This window comes from Lacerta agilis, chromosome 18 (genome assembly GCF_009819535.1).
Source record: "Lacerta agilis isolate rLacAgi1 chromosome 18, rLacAgi1.pri, whole genome shotgun sequence".
NCBI classification, from domain to species: Eukaryota; Metazoa; Chordata; class Lepidosauria; order Squamata; family Lacertidae; genus Lacerta; species Lacerta agilis.
The window spans coordinates 7562058-7587407 of NC_046329.1; the positions used below are offsets into that span (position 1 = coordinate 7562058).

General features: G+C 49.3%; 1 protein-coding gene across 1 annotated transcript; it reads right to left on the reverse strand.

The window, feature by feature from the left end:
- Positions 1 to 3237: 3237 nt before the first annotated feature.
- Positions 3238 to 23982, reverse strand: LOC117039716 (interleukin-6 receptor subunit beta-like). The gene is made up of 14 exons (XM_033136898.1): positions 23852 to 23982; positions 21176 to 21349; positions 20176 to 20357; positions 17405 to 17559; positions 15758 to 15941; positions 13830 to 13912; positions 12984 to 13203; positions 10936 to 11121; positions 10657 to 10758; positions 9808 to 9954; positions 8194 to 8337; positions 6999 to 7095; positions 5175 to 5256; positions 3238 to 3774 (listed from the first exon to the last, which is right to left on the reverse strand). Exons 1-14 carry the CDS (start codon positions 23980 to 23982, stop codon positions 3238 to 3240), a joined length of 2424 nt encoding a protein of 807 aa, XP_032992789.1.
- Between the last annotated feature and the right edge of the window lie 1368 nt (positions 23983 to 25350).

Below are 25350 nucleotides of genomic sequence, written 5' to 3' on the forward strand. Positions count from 1 at the left end.
TTTGTCCGCAGACAGCTTCCGGGTGTCATGTGGCCAGCATGACTAAGCCGCTTCTGGCGAACCAGAGCAGCGCACGGAAACGCCGTTTACCTTCCCGCCGGAGCGGTACCTATTTATCTACTTGCACTTTTGACGTGCTTTCGAACTGCTAGGTGGGCAGGAGCTCACCCCGTCACAGGGATTTGAACTGCTGACCTTCTGATTAGCAAGCCCTAGACTCTGTGGTTTAACCCACAGCGCCACCTGGGTCCCACTTTTTCTTAGGACATCCCTATTTTCACTGGAGAAACGCTGGAGGGTATCATCATCATCATCATCATTTATTTGTAACCAAGGATCTGATTCAGCAGAAGGGAAATCGCAGCGTGCAAAAGTTGCAGCGTTTGGAGACTTTTTAGTTTCTCGTAACACAAGTTTCTCAAGTCACTATGTGAAACACAAACCTCGTGAGTTGCAGCCAATTGGACTTCTGCTCGGTGGAAGAGAACTAGCAGATCTGGTGAACCATGCCCAGAATTCCCAATAGGTTTACTCTGAGTAGGAGTAACATCCCATGCCAGCCACTTATTCCTGCACTGCGGGTGTGTGTGTGTGGCCTTGCAACTCTACAATTCTATCAGTAGTGAGAAGACAATTGATATAAATTGGCAAGTTTGTATTTCTTATGCCGTTTTATTTATTTTTTATTTATAAAAGGGTCACACTGTTTTTAATTTTGTGTGTGTGTGTCTGTGTAGCGAGAGAGACACCCGAACCACATTTCTGTTAAAAACAAAAACAAAAGCGCAGACCTGCTGTAGCAGGGGTCAGCAAACTTTTTCAGCAAGGGGCCGGTCCACTGTCCCTCAGAGCTTGTGGGGGGCCGGACTATATTTTGAAGAGGGAAAAAAATGAACAAATTCCTATGCCGCACAAATAATCCAGAGATGCATTTTAAATAAAAGGATGCATTCTACTCATGTAAAAAACACACTGATTCCTGGAACATCCGCGGGCCGGATTGAGAAGGTGATTGGTCCGGATCCAGCCCCATGTGCTATATTGAACAGCTTTCTGGAACTGGAAGAACAAGGGAGATGGAACAGGGCAAGGGCGCCCCCTAGAGTAAAAAAAATATGTGGAATTGCAACAGCAGAAGGGAAATTGCAGCGTGCAAAAGTTGCAGCGTTCGGAGACTTTTTAGTTTCTCATAACACAGGAAGCGGTGGGTGTCCTATGAAGCTGAGTGTTGGGCAGAGCTCGAGACTGGGATTAACCAGTCCGGTAAAAGGAACCCCACCCCCACACACCGCTTCCATAGCCAATCTAGCTACCTTGGATGAGAAGAGGTTACTCAGAAAGAAGCAAACCCCACTGGCTTTGACTGGGATGTTCTCAAACAACACAGGCGGAGAGTTTTCATCTTCCATCTTTATTTTTTAAAGCGCAGCAGGCCAAGCGCAGCAGCAGGAAAGCAAGCCGTAACTAGATAATATGACTTTGGAGAGTTATGACGGGTGTGTATGTATGTGCATGTGTGGCTGAAAATGTGTTTTTTGTTTTGTTTTTATGGGATGGCATTCAATTTCGTTGCACTTGTACAATGACAATCTATCTATCTATCTATCTATCTATCTATCTATCATCTATCTGTCATCTATCTATCTATCTATCTATCTATATCTATATCTATCTATCATCTATCCATCTTTTGGATTTCAGCGTGCTGTGCAAAACCTCGCCCGGACAAATTCTGCAGCTTGCCACGGCGACGACAGGAGGATCCTGCACTGATTGGGCCTGATCCTGCAGCCAAGCTCTCCTTGAGTTCTCACTCCCCGCCCCCCTCACTCCACAACAAATTTCCGCTTGTGCCCCTTTCTCTGAGAAAGTCTCCCCGCCACCCCAAGGCCCCGCTCTGTAGCCTCTCCTACGAGACTTTCCTCGGCAGCACAATAGATTTGAATACCCCTATTTTCCTTGCTGCTCTCCAACTCAGAACCCCACTCTCTCAAGAGTCCTCTCCATCGCCTTATTGTCTCCAAAATAATGAAGCAGCGAGACCTTTCGAGATCTGCCCCCCCCACCCACAACCCAGCCCCTCCAGTTATACTTGTAACCTTTTCAATTCAAGGGCAAGAGCAGTCGCGCATCTCTCATGAGATGCCAGTTTGGTGTAGTGGTTAAGAGCGGCAGACTCGTAATCTGGGGAACCGGGTTCGTGTCTGCACTCCTCCACATGCAGCTGCTGGGTGACCTTGGGCTAGTCACACTTCTCTGAAGTCTCTCAGCCCCACTCACCTCACAGAGTGTTTGTTGTGGGGGAGGAAGGGAAAGGAGAATGTTAGCCGCTTTGAGACTCCTTCGGGTAGTGAAAAGCGGGATATCAAATCCAAACTCTTCTTCTTCTTCTTCTTCATGAACAGCTAAGAATTTTATTCTGTTCCCCTTTGGCATGGTGACTCATCCTTTTGTCTACAGATGTCCTCCTTAAGACCTTTCTTTCTGCGTTCCTTCTCGCCTCTTGTAAGAAACCTCACTTCTGGACAAAAAGTTTCCTTCCCAAAACTTTCCTCCCCGTTCTTCCTTCTCTCCCTCTCTAGACATCAGGAAGAACTTTCTGAAGGTACAGACTGTGTTCGCCAGGCAAACAGACTCTCCTTCACTGTGGTTCTTGAGAGCCCGTGTGGTGGTGGGGTTAGGAGTGGTAGACTCGTAATCTGGTGAACCGGGTTCGCTTCCCCGCTCCTCCACATGCAGCTGCTGGGCGACCTTGGGCTAGTCACACTTCTCTGAAGTCCCTCAGCCCCACTCACCCCACAGAGTGTTTGTTGTGGGGGACGAAGGGAAAGGAGAATGTGAGCCGCTTTGAGACTCCTTCGGGTAGTGATAAAGCGGGATATCAAATCCAAACTCTTCTCCTTCTTCTTCTTCTTCTTCTTCTTCTTCTTCTTCTTCTTCTTCTTCTTCTTCTTCTCCTTCGTTCTGACGAGTTTCACCTTCGCTGAGTTATCGGCAGTTTAGCGCAAGCAATCCAAAAGCCAAGCATGCGAGATCGAAGCCAAGCGCTCCGCCAGACCTGTTCGGATAGCTCGGGCGAGCAAATGTTATTGCAGAAATTTCGAGCCCGGGGAAGGCCCTGCAGAGCCCGGCTTTGAGACCTTCAGTCTCCAGCAGGTTAGTTTTACGATAGCGCCGCTAAAGCTGCGCAGCGAGAAAGCTCCTATCCGAGGTCTTGCAAGATCCTTGCGAGATATGCTAGGGTTTCTTCCTCGGAGTCCCTTGTGGGCTTTCAGTCGGGTGGAGAATTCCCTCCGCCAGACTCACCAGGAGTGGAAATTCAGCCACGGACCCAAACGCCCTGCTGCCTGGCCCAACATCTAGCAAGGCCTCATAGGTAAAATTCTGCAGCCAGACCCCTTGGCCAGACTTGGATCTGAGAGCAGGGTTTTCAGGATCCTGGCACTTGGAGGGGGGCCGCAGATGGCGAGGGCTTCTCTGAGGGTCATTCGGACCATGGTTCTTCTCGACCACGATGACTCTGGAGTAGACCACCGGGCTCCAGGAGGACGTGTGGCTCTGGGGCTGCCCTCTGCTTCCCCAGGAGGGGCTCCCGTTTCTGGTAATGGGGTCTGGCTTCTGCAAAGGCCCGGGAACATCCGCCAGCCACTGGTTCCCCCAAAACGCCTTCCTCCCCATCTCCTCCGACTGGGAGGGGAGGATTCTCAGGAGGTCATTGATGGTCAAGGTGAGATAATCTCGGCTCCATTTCTCAGGGCGGCAAGGAGAGAAATCCTAAAGGGAGGAGGACAAGAAGGGGCTTTAAAGGTCAGCCTTAAAAAAACAACAACATCTGACTCTCTGGTTGGACTTTGCGGTTCCATGCTTTGGTTTCGGAACGGACTTCCGGAACCGATTAAGTTTGAGAACCGAGGTGCCGCTGTATCTTCCCATATACATAAAATTGTAATTACAGGTGGGTAGCCGTGTTGGTCTGCCATAGTCAAAACAAAATCGAAAATTCTTTCTAGTAGCACCTTAGAGACCAACTGAGTTTGTTCTTGGTATGAGCTTTCGTGTGCATGCACACTTCTTCAGATACACTGAAACAGAAGTCACCAGATCCTTAAATATAGTGAGGGAGTGGGGAGGGGTATTGCTCAGAAGGGTGGTGGGAATGGGTGATCAGCTGATAGGTGTGGTAAATAGATAAAATTGTAGATAAAATTGTAATGCTGTCGTCACGCAGCTCCCGTTGGAGGATTTGTAGCGCTGCATCGCGATCGTGGATTACCATGAAGAAAATTAATGGGGAGACAAAGAAAATTGGATATGGGATGGGGAGGGAAAGCTCTGGGGGTTGGTGTGTTGGGTGGGGGGGGGCGGGAATGGCAGCGGGGTTGGCGAGCAGTGTGAGTGTGTGTATTTATTATTATTAACCCATTTTAAATTATGGTGCTGGAGGAGACTCTTGAGAGTCCCATGGACTGCAAGAAGATCAAACTTATCCATCCTTAAAGAAATCAGCCCTGAGTGCTCACTGGAAGGACAGATCCTGAAGTTGAGGCTCCAATACTTTGGCCACCTCATGAGAAGAGAAGACTCCATGGAAAAGACCCTGATGTTGGGAAAGATGGAGGGCACAAGGAGAAGGGGATGACAGAGGACGAGATGGTTGGACAGCGTTCTCGAAGCGACTGGCATGAGTTTGGCCAAACTGCGGGAGGCAGTGGAGGATAGGGGTGCCTGGCCTGCTCTGGTCCATGGGGTCACGAAGAGGCGGACACGACTGAACGACTGAACAACAACAATTTCATTTACACTCCACCTTTTCCCTTTGGGAAAAAATCTCCAGTCATAAGGAGATTCAACATTAGGAAGAACTTTCTGACACTCCCATTGTTACAGCCTTTGCTCAATGATTGGTTGAACTGCCCTTACGTCACAGATGCACTGTGCTGGCCAATGATCCCATTGGCCGAGTCCTTAATGTCATCGGTTGCATGTTCTAATTCGCTGCGGGTTGAGGGCTGCAATGCGTTTTCTGATGCCCCTGCTCAGTGATTGGCTGAACTGCTCTTAGGTCACAGACAGGCTGTGTTTGAAGGCGCCTTTAACTGCCCAGGGGAGGGGGGGGGGAGAAATCCAAGCCACCCACCCAAACAACACTGGCAAGCATAATACCCGCTACTCACCAGAAACATTTTTTGCGGTGCCCACGTGGCAAGGTTGCTTTTTGCCGGGTCGGGAATTGGTGGCCACAGGTACTTCCGAAGCCTGAAAAATTCAGAGAATTTAGTTTCAGTGGTGTCCAAACTTTTTTTCAAAGAGGGCCAGATTTGATGAACTGAAGGGCCGTGAGGGCCGACCAAAGGACTGACCAAAGTTGTTGAACTTTCTTTTAGGATTGAAGTTGTTGAACATTTTCCCCTTGTTTTACCCCAAAGTTGTTGAGCTTTCTTGCGATTCTACCCCAAAATTGTGGGCTTTTTTTTTAAAGGGTTGAAGTTGTTGAGGGTTTTTTTTTAAAAAAGGATTTTACCCCAGGAAATAAACTGCCACAGGTGCTGGATTAAACTGACCGGCAGGCCGGATTAGGCCCCCCCTGAACGGACTTTGGACATCACTGCTTTAGTTAAAAGAGTGGAGGGGGGAGATTTAAAAAAGAAAAAGACAAAAAAGGACTTCAATTGAAATGAGTTCAGAAAATTAAAAAGGAAAGCAAAATCTAGTTTCTGAAGCACTAGTTCTCTCTCTCCTTGCTTAGCCCAAGCAACAAAATCGCATTTTAGCAGGCAGAAGATTTTGGTCCAGGTTCGAAGTGTCTCCTTTGCGGAATGAGTCTCGTGCGAGCTGATTGTGTGTGTGTGTGTGGACAGGGCTTCCTCGGTGGTGGCACCAGCGGGGCGTAGCAAGGGGGCGGGGGGCGGTCTGCCCCATGTTCCATAACGGAGGGGGTGGCAAATTATCAAGGAACAATTTTTTTTTTGAAAAAGAAATTTTTAAAAAAATTTTTGGATTTTTTTTTGAAAACGCTTTCTCCGAAGGTCTTATCTTACTATACTAGGGATTATATAGCTATATATGAACTTTCATGCCTATCGGTTAATATCTTGACCCTCCTCCACCAAAATAGCTGTTCACTTGGCTGTTTTCCTATGTCGTGAAGGCTGAAATTTCAGTTCAGTGGGAGCACTTACTGTTCCCAACCCTAACCCTGTGGAAAGCCATCTAATTAGACTTTAATTAGATTTTCAGATGTTTTTAGGAGGTCATTTAATTATTGTTTGATTTTATACCAAAGTTATGTATCTGATGTTAGCCACCCTGAGCCCGACTTCGGCCGGGGAGGGCGGGATATAAATAAAAGTTATTATTATTATTATTATTACTTGTTATTATTCCTTTGTAAGAAAATATGAAATAACGTAAAACCATTTTTGCAAGGGGGGGGGGAATCAATGGGGTGTTGACAAGAAATTTTCTGCACTGGGTACCACCTGACTTTCCCATGCCTTTGGGGGGGACAACGACAAACTTTTTATTGCCCCCGGGTACCAATTTACCTTGCTACACCCCTGGGCACCAGGCTCCCGGAATGTGCTTCTGAAGAAGCCCCACTGAGCCCTGGCATGGGGCATGCCAGCCTCTGCCAACCTGGTTCTCTCCAGATACCTTTGGACGACAACGCCCATCAGCCCAAGTCGACGTGCCGGCCGGTGCTGATGGGAGTTGTAGTTCGAAATGGCCGTGGTGGGAGTTGTAGTTTGAGGTGGCTACAACGGCTGGAGCCGATGGGAGCCGTAGTCCAGAAGGGAGAGACTTTCCCACAGGCTGGGCAATCTTCTGGGTGCAGAAAGGGGCTCAGGGTGTTAATTCTTGAGTCAAAACGATTCCTTGCAACCCTCCCCAGAGGATGTTATTTTTAAAAAGAGAGAGAGAAGGAAAAGTTGGGAGCCCTTGCAAACAATGGGTTGGGCCAAGTGGGACGGGGAAGGTGATAGTTTATGGACACGCACAACTGATGCTTCCAGAGGCAGGCCAGGGACCCGGCAAGGAGGACGAAGAGGAACCCTACGCAAAGGGCAGAGGAGAGGATTTCGGTTTCGCCGTAATCTGCCGAGAAAGCAGAGAGAGAAAGAGGGAGCATCAGATCACGGAGGCCGAGGCATTCAGCAAAGACAAACCAACGCCACCCTCCTGCCACCCACAGGGATACAGCCGCAGCATTGTTTATTTCATAGAATTACAGGGTGTGGGGAAAACCGCTATGTAAAACAACACAGAAAAGTTTTCTGCTCTGCTGCGCCACCTGGTGTTGCATGTATGTAATGCATGGACAATTTGGTCTGTGACCGTTTAATAAAATTTGATTGATTTGATTATCCGTAATGCATTCAAAACACTGTTGTTTTTTACTAATGTAGCTGAGTCCTTGGAGTGAAGAGGTCTGGCCCTGCCTGGTGGAAGGAATCATAGAATCATAGTTGGAAGGGACAATTGGGGGGTCATCTAGTCCAACCGCCGGCAATGCAGGGATCTTTGGGGCGAACACGGAGCTCGAACCCACAACCCTAAGATCAAGAGACTCGTGCTCTACCGACTGAGCTATCTGGGAAACCATTCATATCTATTTTAAAAAATATATATGTATTTGTCATTTTTAAAAGTACCTAAGAGGTGTGTAGCAATAGTAGAAAGCATAAAACCATATGCCCATAGGAGGGCAACCAAAATGGTCCAAGGCCTGGAAACGATGCCTTAGGAGGAACGGCTTAGGGAGCTGGGTATGTTTAGCCTGGAGAAGAGAAGGTTAAGGGGTGATATGATAGCCATGTTCAAATATATCAAAGGGTGTCATCTAGAGGAGGGAGAAAGGTTGTTTTCTGCTGCTCCAGAGAAGCGGACACAGGGCAATGGATTCAAACTACAAGAAAGAAGATTCCACCTAAACATGAGGAAGAACTTCCTGACAGTAAGAGCTGTTCGACGGTGGAGTTTGCTGCCAAGGAGTGTGGTGGAGTCTCCTTCTTTGGAGGTCTTGAAGCGGAGGCTTGACAGCCATCTGTCAGGAATGCTTTGGTGGTGTTTCCTGCTTGGCAGGGGGTTGGACTGGATGGCCCTTGGGGTCTCTTCCAACTCTAGGACTCTATGATTCTATATAGTAAAAAATAAAAAAATGCAAGCCCAGGAAACCCCACCATGTTCCCTCACCAGAGTCCTTGGTGTGGATGGTCACAATGGGTCCATCTGTACTCCCTCCATCGTTGGCGACCGTGATGAAGACCGTCACGACGGAGCTTGGAGCCAGGCCTTCAATGAAGCAGCCGTGTACGGAGCTGTCCAGGACCACCGCCGCTGGAAAACAAGAAAGAGGGGCTGTCCCTGAGGCAAGAAGAAGGCTAGCAATGGCTACCAGCCTTGGCGGCTGCGCTCTGCATCCACAATCGGAGGAGAATGCGATGCTTTTGAAGACCAGTTGCAAGAAACAGCAGGAGGGAAGAGTGCAGTTGTGCATGGGTCCTGCTTTCAGGCTTCTCATTAGTACAGTGGTACCAGACTGTCTGGCCAGAGTGGTGCATGCTCTGGTTATCTCCTGCTTGGACTACTGCAATGTGCTCTACGTGGAGCTGCCTTTGAAGGTGACCCAGAAACTGCAATTAATCCAGAATGCGGCAGCCAGACTGGGGACTGGGAGCGGCCGCCGGGACCATGTAACACCGGTCCTGAAAGACCTATATTGGCTCCCAGGTCGTTTCTGAGCACAATTGTTGGTGCTGACCTTTAAAGCCCTAAATGGCCTCGGCCCAGTATAACTGAAGGAGCGCCTCCACCCCCATCGTTCAGCCCGGACACTGAGATCCAGCGCCGAGGGCCTTCTGGCGGTTCCCTCCCTGCAAGAAGCAAAACTACAGGGAACCAGGCAGAGGGCCTTCTCGGTAGTGGCGCCCGCCCTGTGGAATGCCCTCCCGTCAGAGGAGGGAATAAACAACTACCTGACATTCAGAAAATACCTGAAGGCAGCCCTGTTTAGGGAAGTTTTTAAACTGTGATATTTTAAATGTATTTTAATATTTGATGGAAGCCGCCCAGAGTGGCTGGGGAGACCCAGCCAGATGGGCGGGGTACTAATAATAATAATAATAATAATAATAATAATAATAATAATAAAATAACAACAACAACAACAACCTTGGTTCTCAAACGCCTTGGTTCCCAAACGCAAACCAAAAATGTTAAAGTGATTGCTTTTAACATTTTTTTTAAAAGACACACCAAGTTTCTAGACACGCTGATTCCCACGTGATTCCCACAATTGTCTTATAAATCCGGCCTGCGGACAGTCTGGGAATCAGCGTGGTTTTTACATGAGTAGAATGTGTCCTTTTATTTAAAATGCATCTCTGGGTTATTTGTGGGGCCTGCCTGGTGTTTTTACATGAGTAGAATGTGTCCTTTTATTTAAAATGCATCTCTGGGTTATTTGTGGGGGTTAGGAATTCGTTCATTTTTTAAAATACAGTAAATATATATATATAGTCCGGCTCACCACAAGGTCTGAGAGACAGTGGACTGAAAAGGTTTGCTGACCCCTGGTGTAGATTTCTGCATGGCGGGGGCTGGACTAGATGAAAGCATCTCTGGGTTATTTGTGAGGGGTAGGAATTCATTCATTTTTAAAATATATATATATATATAGTCCGGGCCACCACATGGTCTGAGGGACGGTGAACCGGCCCACGGCTGAAAAAGGTTGCTGACCCCTGCCTTAAGGTCTAGAAACTTGGTGTGTTCCCTGTTAGAACAGGGAACAAAGCCCATCCTTACTATGATCATCTTCCCCCTCTTTTTTGTAGAAGACAGTATAGTTTCGTATCACTCCGCCGCGTTCCTCCAAAGGGAGAATCTCCCACTGCAACTCGACCCGGGACTTCCAGACTCGGACGGGATATAAAGTTGGCGCACGGCGTGGAGCTGGAGAAAGAGTGAAGAAGGAGGGAAAGGGGGGGGGTTCAACCTGAGGTATGACTGTACACCTGAAAACATTGGCAGCATTGAGATAAATTCAACAGTGTAAATAAGTTTCGATGGATGTAATAACGGAATACTTTCTGGTCCCACCTGTGGGAATGTTTAGGAATGTGGATGAGTATATATTATTTATATATCTCAACCCCAGCTTGTGTGAGCAAGCTCCAAACTTCGCAGAGTTCCATTCCCCTTTTAAAACACAGCAGAAAACGGTTGCATAGGCTTGCTAAAGCCTCTATAAGAAATATATATTCCTGGTATATCCCCCTTGTTCTCTCTTAAAAGCAAAGACACAATACAGTACTGATTATAAGATATGAAGGTTTACTTACAGTCATTGTCTATGAGATACAGTACAGGCTCAAAGAGGCAGATAAGCTTAGATAAATCTATTTACATGTGGTGAAGCTGCTTCCATAGGGGAACAGGCTTCACCTCTGCTTCTGAGCATCCTGCTTGTTCAAATGACTAGGCAAAAAGGGAGATCTTTGGGATCTTGTTCCCAGATAAGACCACACCTACTTCTGGTTCCTGTAACTCAGTCCAGGTAAACAGGAAGTTAAGCCTTGAGGACTGAGTTACCTTCATGTCCACTCTAGCAGTGTTGGGTTTGGCTGCTCTGTGCTTACATCCCACACCACCTACCAATCTGCTTGGAGTAAGCACTGGTAGAACCCGAGGTCCAGATCCTGCCATCTATGAGGGCGAAAATCTTCAGTTCATAGAGCTTTCCTGGCTCAATTGCTTCTGGAGAGGAATGAAAAAAGATTCCATAAGAGAGAAATCAGAGGGAAGCTGTTTGGTTTCCCTGCTCCCCCCATCACCCGAATTCTGCCGACGCAACCAACCAAGAATGGCATTAGCTTCTTTCGCTGCTGCATCACACGGCGGACTCATGTCTATGAGGTGCCTGCCTCCGCTCACCTGTAATGAGCGCATGGCCAACGCTCGCTGGCTGATAACGCCAGGACACGTCTCTGCCCTCTTTCGTGGGTAGTTGACCCCATTCGAAAATGTAGACTGTCATCGGGTTGTCGGGAAGGGGCCAGCGCAAGAGGAGGCCGTGGTCCCCTGCTGGAGAGACCAGGACGGGCGGCAGGGATGGCAGATCTAGCAGCAAAAAATTAAAAATTAAAAAAAAGAACATCGCAGTCACGGAATGCTCACCAACACTCAGTTTGGTCAGAAGATCCGAAGTTTGGGAGCAACAGCTGAGAAGAAGAAGAAGAGCGACTGAGAGTGAACTAGATTGGAAATTACAAAAAATAGACTGTATGGAGTTGGATTGACTTAACAGCAATGGAGGATCCTCGGCTGGTAGTGACGCAGCAAGAATTATTTATGGATTGTTGACGAGAACTTGTGGAGCTGAACACCACTTCAAAGGGAGAAGCCAGCTTTGATGAACGATTGATAGTGGAATTTACGAGGTGTCTGGCTCTCCTGGAAAGGAGTGGAGGAAGGCACACAGGGGGGCAGAATGCTGTGTCACAGTTTGATTTACAAGCTTGATTTATAAGAAGAGGAGGACAAGATGGCGCCGGCCGAAAAGTGATATTTGGAAGGAGGATAGTTTTATCCATACAGAGACATCATTTATTATAATAGTGTCTGCTTGCTGGCATTTATCAGAGGCTGTGAAAATATTGGACTTTGAAAGCAACTGGAAGAGATTAGAAAAGCACTCCGGAGTCCGAGACATGGGGAACTCACAAATTAAAAATTTGGTATAATTGGAATTGTTATAATTGAAATTGTATAATTAATTTGGATTGTAATTTGATTGGTAATTGGAAATATATATTGGAAAATCAATAAATATGTTTTTTTTTAAAAAAAAAGAAGAAGAAGAAGAGTTTGGATTTGATATCCCGCTTTATCACTACCCGAAGGAGTCTCAAAGCGGCTCACGTTCTCCTTCCCCTTCCTCCCCCAAAACAAACACTCTGTGGGATGAGTGGGGCTGAGAGACTTCAGAGAAGTGTGACTAGCCCAAGGTCTGCATGTGGAGGAGCGGAGACGCGAACCCGGTTCCCTGGATTTCGAGTCTACTGCTCTTAACCACTACACCACACTGGCCTTCTCCCTGATTCCCCCACCCCACCCCCAAAGCATGCCAGAGAGCAGGGCTTCCCCCAAAGGTCTCAGGGCCTGCGCAGGTTCATAGAAGAGGATAAGGTAAAGGACCCCTGGACGGTTAAGTCCAGTCAAAGGCGACTATGGGGTTGTGGCGCTCATCTCGCTTTCAGGCTGAGGAAGGCCCACGTTTGTCCACAGACAGCTTTCCGGGTCATGCGGCCAGCAGGACTAAACCGCTTCTGGCACAACGGGACACTGTGACGGAAACCAGAGCGCATGGAAACGCCGTTTACCTTCCCGCTGCAGTGGTACCTATTTATCTACTTGCACTGGTGTGCTTTCGAACTGCTAGGTTGGCAGGAGCCGGGACAGAGTAACGGGAGCTCACTCCGTCGCGGGGATTCGAACCGCTGACCTTCTGATCAGCAAGCCCAAGAGGCTCAGTGGTTTAGACCACAACCGCACCCGCTCCCCTATGGGAGGATGCGGTCCTTCGGATAGCCTGGGCCTAAGGAATGAGTCCTTGAAGTCTTGCTTGCTTGAGAAAAGCTCTTGCTGTGCAAATGTGTGTAGAATCCAGCCCAGGGGTCAGCAAAGTTTTTCAGCTGGGGGCCAGTCCACTGTCCCTCAGACCTTGTGGGGGGCCTGACTATATTTTTTTTTGGGGGGGGGATGAACAAATTCCTATGCCCAAATAACCCAGAGATGCATTTTAAATAAAAGGACACATTCTACTCATGTAAAAACACGCTGATTCCCAGTCCATCCGTGGGCCGGATTTGGATGGCGATTGGGCTGCATCCAGCCCACGGGCCTTAGGTTGCCTACCCCTGATCCAGCCTACCGCAGAAAGGTAAAAATGGCATTTGGCATTCCCCACCCTCCTACTTCACCTTCTTGACCGCCGGATGGCGGGACCACGAGTTTGGTTGGAGGGGACATGCCCACAATGTTGGTGGCCACCACAAGGAACGTGAATTCCTCTCCGGCTGGGAGGAGGAGGCTACACTGCAGGTCTGGCGTGAAGCATTGCAGGATCGCAGGCTCCCCTCTTTTTTGTGAGTGAAGGCTGTATCCCAGGATCTCGCCGTTTGCCTCTTTTGGCGTCAGGGGCTGAAAGGAGGAAGCAAAAGGAAATGTTATAAGAAAGAAAACCCTGCTGCTTTTCCCCAAGTGCGGACGGCGCTGTGGGTTCAACCCCTGAGCTTCTTTGGCTTGCCGATCAGAAGGCCGGCGGTTCGAATCCCCGCAAAGACGGAATAAGCTCCCGTCGCTCGGTCCCTGCTCCTGCCCACCTAGCAGTTCGAAAGCATGTCAAGGTGCAAGTAGATAAATAGGTACCGCTCCGGCAGGAAGGCAAACGGCATTTCCGTGCCCTGCTCTGGTTCGCCAGAAGCCGCTTAGTCATGCTGGCCACATGACCCGGAAATACTGTCTGCGGAAAATGCCAGGTCCCTCAACCTATAGAGCGAGATGTGCGCCGCAACCCCAGAGTCGTCCGCGACTGGACATAATGGTCAGGGGTACCTTTACTTTTTACATCATATACACCAAATGTGGCCCCTCGGGCATCTCTGTGTGGACCTCGAGATGCTGTCTTTGTGCCGCGAATCTTTCACCCATCCAGCGACAGGTTTGCGCTCAGGCAGTGATGTTGGCACCGTGCCGCCTGCAGCTCTTGGCACAGTGGTAGCACCCTTTCACTCCACGGTGTCGGTGCATTGGCTACCCCTCCCTACCTTCCACATGAGGACGACCACTCTGTTTCCATAGCCATCGGGGTGTCCTAATTTCCTCCAAAGAGCCGGCCCTGCCGACGGAGCTGCAGCGGAAGCAAAACGCCGAGATTTAGTACAGATCAGAGAGAGCACTTTATTCACCCAGAGAAAACTACAAAATTCGCTCCACCACCACCCCAGGACGCCGTGATGTTGGCCACCAAACTGGGATGGCTTTGAAAGAAGATTAGACAAATCCATGGAGGAAAAGGCCGGCGGGTCTCTCCCCCAAGTTGGAGGCAACAGTGCTTCCGAATATCAGTCGCTAGATGGGAGAGTTGCTCTTGTGTTCGAATCCCGCTTTGCGGGTTTCCCAGAAGGGGCATCTGGCTGGCCCCCATGAGAACAGGATGCTGGGCTAGAGAGGCCATTGGCCAGATCCTTGTTATGGAAATTATGGGGGGGGGTCACCTAAGCAAAGTCTCCTCCCGAGTAAACTCATTGGGGTACGGAGTGATGCCCTTAAGGGAACCCATCTTTCCGCCATGATCCAGTAGGTGAGAGACCACGTGCACAGGGAAATGCCTCAGCAGGTAATCTCTGGGTGCTTCAGGAAGCCACCGGGCTAATATCCCTCAGCTGGAATCCCATTGTTCTCTCCCAGATAAGTGCTCAAGGTATCCTTGCCAATTTTGTTGTTGTTCAGTCGTTCAGTCGTGTCCGACTCTTCGTGACCCCATGGACCAGAGCACGCCAGGCACGCCTATCCTTCACTGCCTCCCGCAGTTTGGCCAAACTCATGTTAGTAGCTTTGAGAACACTGTCCAACCATCTCATCCTCTGTCGTCCCCTTCTCCTTGTGCCCTCCATCTTTCCCAACATCAGGGTCTTTTCCAGGGAGTCTTCTCTTCTCATGAGGTGGCCAAAGTACTGGAGCCTCAACTTCAGGACCTGTCCTTCCAGTGAGCACTCAGGGCCGATTTCCTTGAGAATGGATAGGTTTGATCTTCTTGCAGTCCATGGGACTCTCAAGAGTCTCCTCCAGCACCAGAATTCAAAAGCATCCATTCTTCGGCGATCAGCCTTCTTGATGGTCCAGCTCTCACTTCCGTACATTACTACTGGGAAAACCATAGCTTTAACTATACGGACCTTTGTCGGCAAGGTGATGTCTTTGCTTTTTAAGATGCTGTCTAGGTTTGTCATTGCTTTTCTCCCTGATACTGCTGTTTCCCCCATATGTTAATCTTGTCTTTCCTATATGTCAATCATGTATAACCCTCCCCTATCGTGACGTAGTGATGATGTTTTAGTGATGTAGTAATGATGTTTCCAGACTGTATTCTGGGATATGGTAGGAGTTTTTAAAAGTTATTGTAACGCTGCTCTGGGTGTGCAGTTTTACTGTAACCTATTGCGCGATAAACCCTGTCTTGTCCTTGCTCCAGTGGCTGGACTTCTTTTATTTAACTCCACAGAAACCAGTGGGCTTATCCCCAAGGGCCAGGTGGCTGGGCAGTCCCACACCTGGGATTTTCCGTTACAATACTACAGGCTCTTCTCAGGTCAAGAGAACGCAGGAAGCAGAAAGAGACACAAGCAAGTGCATCACGACATTATGAAATGTTGGCTTAGTCATGCTGGCTAGGACTAAGCAGGCATAGGCAAAATTCGGCCCTTCCAGGTGTTTTGGGACTACAACTAACATCATCCCTAGCTAACAGGACCAGAGGCAATGGATGATGGGAGCTGTAGTCTCAAAAAAAAAAATCTGGAGGGCCGAGTTTGCCTATGCCTGAATTAGAGGCACATTTGACCCCCCCCCCTTCTTGCAAGCTTCTGAGCGCCTGTGTAGTAGAATCATAGAATTGTAGAGGGACTCCCAGCGTCATCTAGCCCAACCCCCTGCGATGCAGCGTCGCCTCTAAGCACAGCAGAGATCACCTTACCTTCAGGCAGGGTCCTCACAAATCTCTCACGGCTCCAGTCGCTCCAGAATGGACGCCCGCCGCCGACGGCGAAGGAAACTTCGTGGAGGTATCTTGCCCTCACTCGGACGGAGTAGTTGGTGAAGGGGGCGACATGGCAGATGTTTGCAAAGCCAGGAGAGTTTTCAAACAACGTAAAATTGACCTTTGCGGGAGGAGAAATATTGGGGGTTGGGGAGGGGAGCAAGCTTTAGCACTTCGTTTGTTTTTAAAGTTGGGCTGCCACTGCAAGTTGAGGCAGGTGAAATAATCTTATTCGGTTGGTGTGTAAAGGCAGATCTACCTACCGGTAATTTGCCGAATCACAGCCATCCTTTGAAATTGGTACATGTCTGATTTTTGCAATGCGGACCTCCAGCTAAGTAATGCGTACAAAAAAGAAAAAGAAAAAAAGAGCACACTTCCCCAGCCACACTGGGCGGCTACCCACAAGATTAAAAACAGAAGAATACACCAGCTACTAAAAAGTTCCCTAAACAGGACTGCCTTCAGAAGGGCACCTGAAGGACAAGGTGTGTTGCCTGGGAGACATTTTGGACTCACAGCTGTCCATGGAGGCGCAGGTCAATTCTGTGTCCAGGGTGGCTGTCTCCCAGCTCCATCTGGTACGCAGGATGAGACCCTCCCTGCCCGCAGACTGTCTGGCCAGAGTGGTGCATGCTCTGGTTATCTCCCGCTTGGACTACTGCCATGCGCTCTCCGTGGGGCTCCCTTTGAAGGTGACTCGGAAACTACAACTAATCCAGAATGCGGCAGCTAGACTGGGGACTGGGAGCGGCCGCCGGGACCACATAACACCGGTCCTGAGAGATCTACATTGGCTCCCAGGACGTTGCTGAGCAAAATTCAAAGCGTTGGTGCTGAGCTTGAAAGCCCTAAACGGCCTTGTCCCAGTACACCTGAAGGAGCGTCTCCACCCCCCATCATTCAGCCCGGACACTGAGGTCCAGCTCCGAGGGTCTTCTGGCAGTTCTTTCCCTGCGAGAAGCGAGGTTACAGGGAACCAGGCAGAGGGCCTTCTCGGTGGTGGCGCCCGCCCTGTGGAACGCCCTCCCGTCAGATGTCAAGGAAATAATCAACACCGGTCCCAAAAGACCTACATTGGCTCCCAGGACGTCTCTGAGCACAATTCAAAGTATTGGTGCTGACCTTGAAAACCCTAAATAGCCTCGGCCCTGTATACCTGAAGGAGCGTCTCCACCCCCATCGTCCAGCCCGGACACTGAGGTTATTAATAATTATTATTATTATTATTATTATTATTATTATTATTATTATTATTATTATCATCATCATCATCATCATTATTATCTTCCTCTGATGTTTCCCAGGCTGCGTATACACCATTCATTTAAAGCACACCCCCTGCCCAGAAAGAACCCTGGGAACCGTAGTTTACCCCTCATAGAGCTACGATTCCCAGAACCCTCAACAAACTGCAGTTCTCAGGATTCTTAGAGGGCCTTGTGCTTTAACCGTGCATGAGACGCAGCCAGATTTGCAAGCCCCCTTGGGGCAGGGGCCTGTCTTTCACCAAACGTCAAGACACAGGGCGCTACACAAATATGTAGCAACAGATGTCCGCCACAGGGGATCCGGCTCGCCCACCTGCATCCAGGACGTCTCTGCCACGTCGCGGAACTGGATCTCGTACTCAGTCTCCAACAGAGACAGCACCTCATCGCCGGGGGTGCTCCATTCCAGGTAGAAGCACCGCGATTGGTTTGCTTCAGCGATGCTGACCTCAGGTGCGCTCAGTTTCACTAGATGTGGGGTGAGAAGAGGAAGTTGGCGCCTGTATCCAACGGTGCAGCCGTCTCTCCCTGATAGTCGCAGAAACGCCCCCTTCGAAGATTATACAACCTTCTTGGATTCTACAATAATCTCATAGTTGTGCAATACAGTGGTACCTCCCTCGGGTTACATACGCTTCAGGTTACAGACGCTGCTAACCCAGAAATAACGGGTTCCAACATTGTGTATGAATGCCTGCTTCTTGGGAGAAAAGCAATGACAAACCTAGACAGCATCTTAAAAAGCAGAGACATTACCTTGCCGACAAAGGTCCGTATAGTTAAAGCTATGGTTTTCCCAGTAGTAATGTACGGAAGTGAGAGCTGGACCATAAAGAAGGCTGATCGCCGAAGAATGGATGCTTTTGAATTATGGTGCTGGAGGAGACTCTAGAGAGTCCCATGGACTGCAAGAAGATCAAACCTATCCATTCTGAAGGAAATCAGCCCTGAGTGCTCACTAGAAGGACAGATCCTGAAGCTGAGGCTCCAATACTTTGGCCACCTCATGAGAAGAGAAGACTCCCTGGAAAAGACCCTGATGTTGGGAAAGATGGAGGGCACAAGGAGAAGGGAACAACAGAGGATGAGATGGTTGGACAGTGTTCTCGAAGCTACTAACATGAGTTTGGCCAAACTGCGGGAGGCAGTGAAGGATAGGCGTGCCTGACGTGCTCTGGTCCATGGGGTCACGAAGAGTCGGACACGACTGAATGACTGAACAACAACAAACATTGTGTATGCAATCAAATGCAATCATCTTCCAACATTGTGTATGCAACCAAATGCCAACAGTGCCCTTCAGCTCTCTATATTGGACAAACAGGCCAAACCCTACGCCAAAGGATAAATGGACATAAATCTGATATCAGGAATCACAAGACAGAGAACACTTCAATCTCCCAGGACATTCTATAAAAGATCTCAAAGCAGCTGTCTTAATACAAAGAAATTTCAGAAATAGACTGGAAAGAGAAGTGGCTGAATTGCAACTAATCACCAAACTTAAAACCATGGAGAAACCTGGTCTGAACAAAGACATTGGATTCTTATCTCATTATACATAACAAAGCTATCTTTAGCCATCTCACCCCTTGCCTTTCCCTGCAAGACTAATTGCAGGCGTCAACAGGTTTTCCACACCTATCAGCTGATCACCCATTCCCACCACCCTTCTGAGTAATACCCCTCCCCACTCCCTCACTATATTTAAGGATCTGGTGACTTCTGTTTCAGTGTATCTGAAGGAGTGTGCATGCACACGAAAGCTCATACCAAGAACAAACTCAGTTGGTCTCTAAGGTGCTATTGGAAAGAATTTTCTATTTTGTTTTGACTATGGCAGACCAACACAGCTACCCACCTGTAACCAGAAATAACGCTTCAGGTTAAGAACTTTGCTTCAGGATAAGAACAGAAATCGTGCTCTGGCGGCGCAGCGGCAGCAGGAGGTCCCATTAGCTAAAGTGGTGCTTCAGGTTAAGAACAGTTTCAGGTTAAGAACGGACCTCCAGAAGGAATTAAGTTCTTAACCCAAGGTACCACTGTAATAATAATAACCTTGCTTACCAAACTTAATCTGTTCCGGAAATCCATTCCAAAACCAAAGTGTTCTAAAACCAAGGCGCGCTTTCCCATAGAAAGTAATGCAAAACGGATTAATCCGTTCCAGACTTTTAAAAGCAACCCCTAAAACAGCAATTGAACATGCATTTTACTATCTAACAAGACCATTGATCCATAAAATGAAAGCAATAATCAATGTACTGTAAAGGTAAAGGGTAAAGGGACCCCTGACCGTTAGGTCCAGTCGCGGACGACTCTGGGGTTGCGGCGCTCATCTCGCTTTACTGGCCGAGGGAGCCGGCGTCCAGCTTCCGGGTCATGTGGCCAGCATGACTAAACCGCTTCTGGCGAACCAGAGCAGCGCACGGAAGCGCCGTTTACCTTCCCGCCGGAGCGGGACCTATTTATCTACTTGCACTTTGATGTCATTTCGAACTGCTAGGTGGGCAGGAGCAGGGACCGAACAACGGGAGCTCACCCTGTCATGGGGATTCGAACCGCCGACCTTCTGACCGGCAAGCCCTAGGCTCAGTGGTTTAGACCACAGTGCCACCCGTGTCCCTATGCAGAATGTAGGCACCCTATATATATAGAAAGGAACAAACCAGGGATATTTTAGGGAGCAGGCGAGCAGGCGGGGCCCATGACTTACATCATAGGAGCTGTCTGATTGGGCGGCTGTCAAGCACTGGAGGCAGACTCCATGCTGGAACCTGGCTGCAGAATTAGCAAAGGGGTCTTCGACACCCTGCCCTGCAACTCCGAACCGCTACGCCAGTGCATCAAAGGAGAGGGATCCACATGTTTTGCCACCTAGCCAAATTGTTCTGGTCAAAGCAGTAGGCCGCATCGGTCAGGCAATGACTGGGCAGATCCGGGTTCGAATCCCCTACACAACCATGAAGCTCAGTGGGTGATGGAAGCCAGGGACACGCCCTTTCTCTCTCTTTTTCTGCCTAGCCTACCTCACAGGGTTGTTGTGTAGAGGGCGAGGAGACTTTCCCGAGCTTCCTTCCTTACCAATGCTCATCCCATGGACGCACATTTCCGGAGAGCTCACTTGGACTCCTCGACTCTCGGCAGTTAGGTTTATTTTGTAGAAAGCAAAGAGGTTCTCCACCGGGACTCCGCACGCGCCGTCTCCCTGGGTGGCGGTGCAGCTTCTCGTGTAGCCAAAATCCATTTGACAGCGCCCAGCTTCTCTGGAAAAAAATAAACAGGAGGGAGCACTCCTTAGCAGCTGCGGGTTCAAGGGGCAAGAGTGGCAAACTGGCGAGCCTTGGGCCCCTCCTTTGGAAATTTCCCAGAATGCCCTATCCACAGCATTGCTTTAGGGGATTGTGGTTAATTAAAAAATGGCAGCTTCAAGCTGCGCAGTAGGTAGAGTCTAGGGCCTGATCAGTAAGAAAACTCTTACGTCCAGCATGGGGAATCCCGCAGCTTGCCAGATGTTTTGCTGGACAACAGAAACAATAACACCATCCCTGGTCCTTGTCCAAAAAAGTAAAAAAAGGTAAAGGACCCCCTGGACAGTTAAGTCCAGTCAAAAGCGACTATTGGGTTGCGGCGCTCATCTCACTTTCAGGCCGAGGGAGCCGGCGTTTGTCCACAGACAGCTTTCCGGGACGAGACTGCTTCTGGCGCAACGGGACACTGTGACGGAAACCACAGCGCATGGAAACGCTGTTTACCTTCCCGCCGCAGCGGTACCTATTTATGTACTTGCGCTGGTGTGCTTTCGAACTGCTAGGTTGGCAGGAGCCGGGACAGAGCAACGGGAGCTCACTCCGTCGCGGGGATTCGAACCGTCGACCTTCCGATCGGCAAGCCCAAGAGGCTCGGTGGTTTAGACTACAGCGCCACCTGCTTGTCTAGCTCAGCACTGAAGGAGAGATTGCTGGTTACAGTGGAACCCATGCAGACAAAATTGTCAACCACATCAAGCAATGATTAGAATATTATTCCAACATGCTGGTTGGCCCTATATCTCTGCTATCCCAAAGGCAGGCAGGGCACTTACTCTGTGATGTGGAGCCTGTATGTAGTTTCAGGACCCATTTCCTGCAAAGGGTTCCAGTAGCATGTGATGTTTTTAGCCCAGAAGCTGACACAGTATTCAAGCTTCGGGGTCCTTGGAGCCACTCCTGAAAAATACAAGGAGAGAAACAAACCATAGAAACTCAGTCCGGTATACCTGAAGGAGCGTCTCCACCCCCATCATTCTGCCTGGACACTGAGGTCCAGCACCGAGGGCCTTCTGGCGGTTCCCTCCCTGCGAGAAGTGAGGTTGCAGGGAACCAGGCAGAGGGCCTTCCCGGTGGTGGCACCCGCCCTGTGGAACGCCCTCCCACCAGATGTCAAAGAGAAAAATAACTACCAGACTTTTAGAAGACACCTGAAGGCAGCCCTGTTTAGGAAAGCTTTTAATGTTTAATAGACTATTGCATTTTAATATTCTGTTGGAAGCTGACCAGAGTGGCTGGGGAAACCCAGACAGATGGGCAGGGTATAAATAAATAAATAAATAAAAAATAAATAAATAATGCTCTGGGCCCTCAAAAATCATTCTTATTAGTTTATTTCCCACCTTTATTCTCGCCAGGAGCTCAAGGTGGCCTCTGTGGTTCTTCCATTCATTTAATCCTCACAACGACCCCGTGAGGTAGGGTTGGGCTGAAAGGCAGCGAGTGGGAGAAATCGAACCTTTTTTGTTGTTATTATTAAAATTATGTTGGGAGCTGCCCACAGTGGTTGGGGAAACCCAGCCAGATGGGCAGGGTACAAATTTATTATTATTATTATTATTATTATTATTATTATTATTATTATTATTATTACACTCCACACAGTCACAGCAGTTCAGCCAATCCATGTCGGAGGCTCTCTGCTGCACAGTTCAGAACTAAATTGTCGGAAGGGTGGGTTGGGTTTCAAAGGAGGGAGAGCACTTTGGATAATTCAGAGCATGCCATTCCTTTTGGCCTCAGTTTCCTTTTGCGGGACAAGCAAATAAATCCCCCCCCACCCGCAAACAGGCAGGCGGTTGGGCTTTGGTTCGACAAATTCTGTGATCCTGGGCATCACAATTGCCTAGCTCCCTAGCTAGCCGTCCAGCTTAATGGGATAATGACCGCAAATTAACCTGGGAGTGTTTTTCTGTTGGAAACGCTGCCGTAGAGGTGATTAATAATAAACTGGAGAGGGGTGGGAGGCGATTTTGTGTTGAGTGTCGGCACAGGGAACAGATGGGAGGATTAGCTGGGGGGCGCTGGGGCGGGGAGGGGGGGGGGTGACACACACGACAGCACCGGGCGATGGAAGTTGGAGTGTCAAATGCGCCCCACAGCAGCTGCTGCTTCCGGAGGTAGGAGCGCTAGCAACAGGCTGGGAAGCCTGATCTGTGTGCTGCCAAACAATTTCATGCCGCAAAGTGCGTGCGTCTTGAGAACGAGCCGTCGCCAGGGCGAAAGCTGGATCTGCGAGTGAGGCCCTTCTCGAGTGCTTCGAAGGGTGTTTGTGGAGCAGCTCCGATCCTGCTAAGTGCATATGCAAGGCCACAGAATCACAGAGTCGGAAGAAGGAGAGTTTGGATTTGGTATCCCGCGTGTTAAAAGCTGCGAACCGAACCGAAGTCTCCCCTGTTACCTGCCTTGGGGGAGCGTTGTACAGATTGAGCAAAAGTTTTGATCCAATCTGTTAATTAAGCATTCAATTGCAGGCCTTTCCAACCCCATTACTGCAGATTTTGCCACTGATTAATCTCCACACTTGGGTTCCATGATCACTGCAAATGGTGACAGCAGTCACGAAATTAAAAGACGCCAGACAGCATCTTAAAAAGCAGAGACATCACCTTGCCAACCTTAAAGGTCCATGTAGTTAAAGCTATGGTTTCCCAGTAGTGATGTATGGAAGTGAGAGCTGGACCATCAAGAAGGCTGATCGCCGAAGAATTGATGCTTTTGAATTATGGTGCTGGAGGAGACTCTTGAGAGTCCCATGGACTGCAAGAAGATCAAACCTATCCATTCTGAAGCTGAGGCTCCAAGACCTGAAGCTGAGGCTCCAAGATCCTGAAGCTGAGGCTCCAAGACTTTGGCCTCCTCATGAGAAGAGAAGACTCCCTGGGAAAGACCCTGATGGGAAAGATGGAGGGCACAAGGAGAAGGGGACGACAGAGGATGAGATGGTTGGACAGTGTTCTCGAAGCGACTGGCATGAGTTTGGCCAAACTGCGGGAGGCAGTGGAAGACAGGAGGGCCTGGCGTGCTCTGGTCCATGGGGTCACGAATAAAATCTCTACACCCCCACTCCGCTTGCTCCCGGAAAATCACTCAGAAAGGCCCCTTCCTCTCTGGAGATGGGGTCTGACGGAGGCCGTTGTCCCCAAAGATCTGGAGAGAGAAGCTGGCTTCTCTCCAGCAATTTGCAACCATGGACACAATGTTCCCCTGGCTTTCAGGAAGCAAAACAGAGATGTACGCAACACGGAATGATCGTACCTTGGAAAGGGAAGGGTTTGGAGAGCGGAGGCAGTTCGGGGGGGGGCTCCCCCACCACACACCCCAAGCAGCCCCACATCTGGGCAAAAGCGTATCGTTTTACACAGCCGGAGCAAAAAATAACCTTTCCAAAGCTGTCAACAAAGGCTGGGGAGGAAGGAAAGAGATCCGAGGTGATGCCACAACTGTGAAACCTCTTTTCTCGGAGACCTGCTTGCGCCTCCCCTGTGGTGCGGGACATTGGCTTCTGGTTGAAAGCAATTTTCACCCTCCAGGCTCTGTGCGCTACAGAGTTGGGGGTGGGGACACTGGCTTTCTCAGCCATCGTGGCTGCTTGGGGGGACGGGACGGGTGGGTCGGGAACATGGTCCCAACCCAAGGCACAAAGGAAGCAGAGGGCAGATGGATGGTGTGTGTGTTTTTTGTAATCACCCAGGGAAGAAGAAGAAGAAGAAGGAGTTTGGATTTGATATCCCGCTTTTCACTACCCGAAGGAGTCTCAAAGCGGCTAACATTCTCCTTTCCCTTCCTGCCCCACAACAAACACTCTGTGAGGCGAGTGGGGCTGAGAGACTTCAGAGAAGTGTGACTAGCCCAAGGTCACCCAGCAGCTGCATGTGGAGGAGAGGAGACGCGAACCCGGTTCCCCAGATAACGAGTCTACCGCTCTTAACCACTACACCACACTGGCTCAATCAAAGCTCAATTTCCCCATCTCCTGTGGTTTCGCTTGCAAAATGACCAGGAAGATTTGCAATGCAGGACTTTTAGCAGGTTAGCCTTTTCCAACCTGGCACAACATCACAATGTTGTCGAACCACAACTCCCGGGCTGGCGCTGGCGGGGGTCATGGTCCAACAATGACCGGAGGGCGCCAGGTTGAGCGAGGACGTCGTCGGCTTGAAATAATGGGCTGCTGTTAAAACCACAGGCTGACTTTTAGCCTCCATTTAAATGATGTCCAGTTCTGGGCACCACAGTTCAAGAAGGATACTGACAAGCTGGAACGTGTCCAGAGGAGGGCAACCAAAATGGTCAAAGGCCTGGAAACGATGCCTTATGAGGAACGGCTTAGGGAGCTGGGTATGTTTAGCCTGGAGAAGAGAAGGTTAAGGGGTGATCTGATAGCCATGTTCAAATATATAAAAGGATGTCATATAGAGGAGTATGAAAGGTTGTTTTCTGCTGCTCCAGAGAAGCGGACACGGGAAAATGGATTCAAACTACAAGAAAGAAGATTCCACATAAACATTAGGAAGAACTTCCTGACAGTAAGAGCTGTTCGACAGTGGAATTTGCTGCCAAGGAGTGTGGTGGAGTCTCCTTCTTTGGAGGTCTTTAAGCGGAGGCTTGACAGCCAGCTGTCAGGAATGCTTTGATGGTGTTTCCTGCTTGGCAGGGGGTTGGACTGGATGGCCCTTGGGGTCTCTTCCAACTCTATGATTATATGATTCTATGATGTTAATTTGCATCTGATGGGACGCGGGTGGCGCTGTGGGTTAAACCACAGAGCCTAGGGCTTGCCGGTCAGAAGGTCGGCGGTTCGTATCCCCATGACGGGGTGAGCTCCTGTTGCTCGGTCCCTGCTCCTGCCAACCTAGCAGTTCGAAAGCACATCAAAGTGCAAGTAGATAAATAGGTACCACTCCGGCGGGAAGGTAAACCGGCTCCCTCGGCCAATGAAGCGAGATGA

Coding starts and splice junctions, on each gene's coding strand:
- LOC117039716 (XM_033136898.1), bottom strand. CDS start 23,982: ATGGCTGAGAAAGCCAGTGTCCCCACCCCCAACTCTGTAGCGCACAGA. Junction 9,955..10,656: donor TGCTTACTCCAAGCAGATTG/GTAGGTGGTGTG, acceptor CTCTTTCTCCAG/CTCCACGCCGTGCGCCAACT. Junction 3,775..5,174: donor CACCGCAAAAAATGTTTCTG/GTGAGTAGCGGG, acceptor TCCTCCCTTTAG/GATTTCTCTCCTTGCCGCCC.